Source organism: Garra rufa, chromosome 17, assembly GCF_049309525.1.
Source record: "Garra rufa chromosome 17, GarRuf1.0, whole genome shotgun sequence".
Lineage (NCBI taxonomy): Eukaryota > Metazoa > Chordata > Actinopteri > Cypriniformes > Cyprinidae > Garra > Garra rufa.
Window position 1 is genome coordinate 43,504,007 of NC_133377.1, and position 6,433 is coordinate 43,510,439.

Below are 6,433 nucleotides of genomic sequence, written 5' to 3' on the forward strand. Positions count from 1 at the left end.
GTAATAACCGGACCAAACATCTGACAAGCTGATGTCAAAAAAAAGAGCTTAAATGATTCTGACTAAATTCAGAGTCACAAAACTACAGCAAGAGCAAGTTTGTGTTGGTTAAATATAGGCTATTTAATAGATTTTACGGTTCAAGATTAGCATGTTGCTCACTTCTTTAACACAATGCACAGATCAAAATGAGTGTATTATTAAACTGGTATTGTCAAGAAGAACAAATACATCATAAAAATGTTTATAATACATGTAGAGCTACACAAACATCCTCAATTACACAAAAATCAAGCAATGAACATCAACACTGACAACAGCATTTCATGAGAGATAAAGCATATCCCCATAAATGTTTCTTAAATGAAATATTAGCTTATAGAGATGAAATTCTGTTAAAATAAAAATTTCACACATGCAACAAAATAAAAAGTTAATTGTGCATGAAGCCACCAGAAAGAAACCAGCTGTTTTCTGGCTAATTCTCATTTATAGAAGGAGAGTTTCATGGATGTTGCTAATCTTCAGCGGCTTCTTTAAGACAATAAAACGTATGTACAAACAACTGAAGAGTATATACAGCCATCAGTGCAAACCACATCTGTAAACGTCTTTTCTCTTTTTCTAGTTTGGTCTCTAACGGGAGGAAAGCGGTTGCAGGTCAGACTGGAACCCGCATGAGCCGCGTGTGCACCAGGACTCAATGTATGGTCAGTTTTGTTCAGTTTTCTGTGTTAGTCGAGTGATTTGCGTGAGATCTTGTCAGTTTCGTCTGGCATCTGTATTTTGTCAGATATGGAGTAAACCGGCTGTAAGTGAGTGTCTTTCTCCTCTTTACCGCAGCAGCGGTTTCTGATGAGTTTGTAGAGAGCGACCGCAGGAATGACCAGCGCAGGAACACCTGACAGAATGAAGATGATGCCGTAAATCCAGTTCGGATACGACAGCGTTGACAGCGTGGGGAAATTCTCCTGGAAACAACAAGACATAGTCAGGTAACAGCATGTGATTATTTATTACTCATATTTATTTATTGCTGATATTTTTATTTATTATTTATATTTATGTATTATTTATTACATTATTTATCATTATTATGCAATACTCATACACTTGTTTATTTTACTATGATTTATTACTCATGCATTAACATTATTAATTATTCATATATATTTATGCATAATGATTTATTATGCAAATTTATTCATACTACTCATATTTATGCATTACTCATTTAGAATTTATTTATTACACTTTTTATTACTTTTTTATTTTTATGTATAATGATATTTATTTATAAATAAATTATTCATATTTATATTTTACACATTTATGCATTACTCATACATTACTTTATTTTACTATGATTTATTACTCATTCATTAATATTATTAATTATTCATATGTATGCATGCATAATAATTTATTATGTAAATTTATTGATACTAATATTTAAGCATTACTCATTTAAAATGTATTTATTACACTTTTTATTACTTTTTTATTTTTTGTTTATAATGATATTTGTTTATAAATAAATTATTAGTATTTATATGTATAATTTACACATTTGCATTACTCATACATTAGTTTATTTTACTATTTATTACTCATTTATTAATATTATTATTATTTATATGTATTTATGCATCACTCATTTACAAATTTATTTAGATTTTTTTATACTACTCATATTTACAATTTCTGTATTTATGCATCACTCATTTATATTTATATTATATATTATATATTTATATATTTTATATTTATTTATGTATAATACTATTTATTTATAAATATTTTTTTCATATTTATATTACTATGGAATACTCATATTTATAATTTATCTATTTATGCATTACTTACATTTATAATGTATTATGTATTACACTTTTTATTACTCTTCATGTATGTATTATGTTTATTTCTGTATGCTGCATTACGAATATTTATGTATTACTTATATTCATAATTTTTTTCTTATATTTTTAATTTTACTCATTTATTACTAAATCATTAATAGTATTTATTATTCATATGTATTTATGCATATTAATTTGTCATGCATATTTATGTATTAATGTACTCATATTTATAATTGATGCATTACTCACATTTATAATTTATTTATTACAGTGTATTACACTATATTTATGTATTATGCTTTATGTATAATTTACTTATTTTTATTGCACTATGTACTACTCATATTTATAATTTATGCATTTCTGCATTACTCACATTTATAATTTATTTATTTATTACACTTTTCATTACTTTTTTTATTTGTATGTATTATGCTTTATTTATGCATTTATGTATTTATGCATATTAATTTGTTCCACATATTTATTTATTTATTTATTTATTTTATATTGCACTGTACTACTTATATTTATAATTTATTTATGCATTATTCATATTTATAATTCATTTATAAAACGTTTTTTTACTTTTTATAATTTGTGTATTATGCTTTATTTGTTTATTTGTTACATTACGCATTTTTTTGTATTAATCATATTTTTAATTTATGCATTTATGCATTACTCATACATTTGTTTTACTCTTATTTATTACTCATTCCTTATTATTTTCTATTAATATTTATGTATATTAATTTCTTACACATATTTATTTATTTATATTGCATTGTACTACTCATATTTTATGTATATATGCATTAGTCACATTTATAATTTACTTATTACACTTTTAATACTTTTTTATTTTTATGCATTATGCTTTATTTATTTATTTGTTACATTAAGCATATTTATGTATTAATCATATTCATAATTTATGCATTACTCATACATTTGTTTTTTACTTGTATTTATTACTCATTCATTAATACTTGTTATATGTATTTATGCATATTAATTTAAGCATATATATTTATTTATATTGCACTATGTACAATTTTTATTCATTTTTATATATTATGCTTTATTTATTTATCCATGTTACATTGCACATATTAATTGATCAGAGAGTTTCAAAAGTTTTCAAAAGATTTTGTGTATTTTTAGAAAAAAAAAAAACTAAAAATGTATTTTTTCTATTTTAAAATAGCTGAAATTATTGCTCATTTTCTTTGTGCTTGTCTAGAAATCAATATCTGTCATATTTTCGATCCAAAGCAAATCTATTGCCCATTTTTCTTAGTTTTCCCTCCTGCAGATCTCCAGATGACACTGACTCAGATATAGCTGAAAATACGTACAGACTCTGGGTCCCAGGCGATGTAGGTCAGCTTTTGATTGACTTTGGTGACAAAGTAGAAGAGGAAGATGACCAGCACTATGAGTGGACTGATGACTCTCCATGTGGCCTGCCAGAAGAAGTTGGGCTTGTGACCGATCATAAACTTGATATCGTCGTTGAATCTGCACCGAATCAACACACACATGTCAACAGGTCAGTCTCTCTCTACATATGTGTATATACACTGCCACTCAAAAGTTTGAGATCAGTAAGACTTGTAATGGATTATAAAGACGTCTCTTATGCTCATCAAAGCTGCATTTATTTGATCAAAAATACAGAAAAAAATGTAATATTGTGAAATTTTATTTCAATTCAAAAGAACACTTTTCTATGTAAATACGTTTTAAAATGTAATTTATTCTTGCGATACAAAGCTGAATTTTTAACATCATTACTCCAGTCTTGAGTGTCACACGATCCTTCAGAAATTATTCTAATATGCTGATTTATTATCAATGTTGAAAACATTTGTGCTACTTAATATTTTGTAGGAACCTGTGATTCTTTAACAAATAAAAAGTTGAAAAGAACTGTGTTTATTTAAAATATAATCTTTTGTTACAATGCAAACTACCATCAAAAAGTTTTGGGGTCAGGAAATTAGGGGCCAAGCACTATTGTATCCGTTAGTGTTCTTATTCTTATTCTTCTTCCGCCGTTGAAGTCTATGGTAGCCCATAGAACCGTTTGCGGGAAAGTTGTAAAATTTGGCACAATGATAGAAGACAGATTTAACTTTAACCATAGCAAGTTTGGAGTCTCTAACTCAAACTCTCTAGCGCCACCACTTGTCCAAAATTTCACTTTCCTTTTGCTTATAAAATTCGAATGAACACTTAACTTTAAAAATCGTAAGGTTTAGTTTTTTTTCTATTTTGAACTCAGCCCTTGGCAGTTTGTCTGATTTTCACCAAAATTGGCTCAGATCATCTTCAGACCATGCTGGGGAAAAGTTATGGAATTCAAGTTGATTGGACAAACCGTTATCGAGTAACGAGCGAACGAATTCTATGAAAAGTGCACAAAAATGGATGTGAGGCTATATCTCCGCAATGGTTTGGCGTATTGAGACCAAACTTGGTGTGTGTGATAACAAGCATGACCTGAGGCTACCTGCACTGTTTTGGCCCAGTGCCAGCTAGTGGTCAGGAGATATTAAAATTGACTATATTTGCTTATAACTTCTCAATGTTTTGGCCAAAAATTTCGAATCTGGTGTGCTTGGTCCCGTAATTGCTGCTTGCAGCTATATTTTTTAATTTTTTGATCCCAAACTTTTGAATGGGAGTGTATGCATACTGTATGTGATTGTGTTTTTAATAAACATATTAAATTCAGGTAGACTCACCTGTCGATCCCATAAATGTAGGATACAGCCATCATCTCACAGAAGGCGATGATGAGCAAAGGAATGGATCCGGCGAAACTGTCGAACAGAGCCAGCCAGTATTCACCCGAACCCTGAGCGAAGATGATCGCCAGAGCGAACGAGAAGAAACACACCAGACCTGAAACACAAACCGAAGACTTAACGAACTGAACATCACAGGAACTGGCAATGAAGAAAGTTTCTGCAACCGTACCTGTGTAGACCTCCTTCGGCCAGCGCTTCGGTAGGATGTTGAGGTCCTGCAGTGGTGCCACGACTCCTTCGACGCTGCCGAACATGGTGGACAATCCCAGACAGAAGAGCATGATGAAGAACAGCACTGACCACAGCGGAGAGATGGGCATCTTAGTGATGGCCTCAGTGAACACGATGAAGGCCAGACCTGTACCCTCGACTCCCTGTGCGAATTAAAGGACAGGGTTTAATGAGATCTGCTGCATGGTTTGCATTTGTCATTTAGAGAAACTTTAAGGTCAAACGGACCTGACTGAGGAGCGTCTGCATGTCGCAGGTCTTCAGGTTGAGCTCCTGAAAGACGTCTGGTGCTGTGCTGTTGAGTTGCTGAATGAAATTGTCGTAGTTGGTCTCGGTGATGTTTCCCTCCGGCAGATCGAACGTGTTCAGCAGCGTCAGGATGTTACTGTAAATGAACCAGAGCACTGTGAGTCTGATTTAATTACCTTTAAAAATGGAAAAACTATTTTAAACAATATATAAAATGACATATTTGAACATGTTTATTAAACATTTGTTTATACTTTTAGTTTTGATATATATGTAATGTTTTTTTTATGAATAGAAACATATGAACAGTATATAGAATTAAATAATGCACTAACTGAACTTGACATTTATTTGTATTTATCACTCCTAAAATATATTAAATATATGTATTTAAATTTATATATCAAACATTGTATTCTAGGTCATTTTTATTTAAAAAAAAAAAAAAATATATATATATATATATATATATATATATATATATATATATATATATATATATATATATATATATATATATATATATATATTTTATTTCATTTCAAATTAAATATATTTGGAATAAAAAAAACTACAATGTAATGTTTAATACATTAATTTAAACATATATTTAATGTTTTAACAAGGATAAATATGAATATATGTCAAGTTCAGAATATTAAAATAAATAATTTTTAAAATGTATTAAAAATGTATAAGTATAATTAAAAATTATTTAGTAATATTCATATATAAGTATACAAAAATAAATCTAATAAACACACCAATAAATAAAATAAATACATTTATTTGGGAAATGAAAAATGTATGATATATATATTTGGCACATTTATTAAACATATTTTTGTATATTTATTGTGTTTTTAAATATATGGAAAAATATGATAAATATCTTCATATATGTAAAATTCATAATGCATATTATTGAATAATAAATTCAATCAAAATAATATATTATTATCGATTTAGTAAAATTTACTAAATATATATTATTGATATTTCAAAATATATAAAAATGTGTATTTGATATATTACTATATATCAAATACAATATATATATATATATATATGTGTGTGTGTGTGTGTGTGTGTGTGTGTGTGTGTGTGTGTGTGTGTGTGTATATATATCATTATATATAATGTATATTGTTATATATAATGCATATTATTGAATAATAAATAACTACTATATATTTGAAATAGCTATTATATATTTATTATTTATTTTTAAAGTATATGAAAAACGTGTATGTAATTGAATATATTAAA

At 27.9% G+C, this 6,433-nt stretch overlaps 1 protein-coding gene across 1 annotated transcript in view; it reads right to left on the reverse strand.

The window, feature by feature from the left end:
• Positions 1-228: 228 nt before the first annotated feature.
• Positions 229-6,433, reverse strand: part of LOC141289185 (sodium-dependent neutral amino acid transporter B(0)AT1-like) — an 88,005-nt gene continuing 81,800 nt past the window's right edge. The window contains exons 8-12 of the mRNA XM_073821287.1: positions 5,144-5,300; positions 4,854-5,058; positions 4,619-4,778; positions 3,227-3,389; positions 229-971 (exon numbers count right to left, since the gene is read on the reverse strand). Of these exons, the coding sequence (XP_073677388.1) occupies positions 735-971; positions 3,227-3,389; positions 4,619-4,778; positions 4,854-5,058; positions 5,144-5,300 (922 nt within the window). The 3' untranslated portion in view covers positions 229-734. The remainder of the gene's footprint in view (positions 972-3,226; positions 3,390-4,618; positions 4,779-4,853; positions 5,059-5,143; positions 5,301-6,433) is intronic.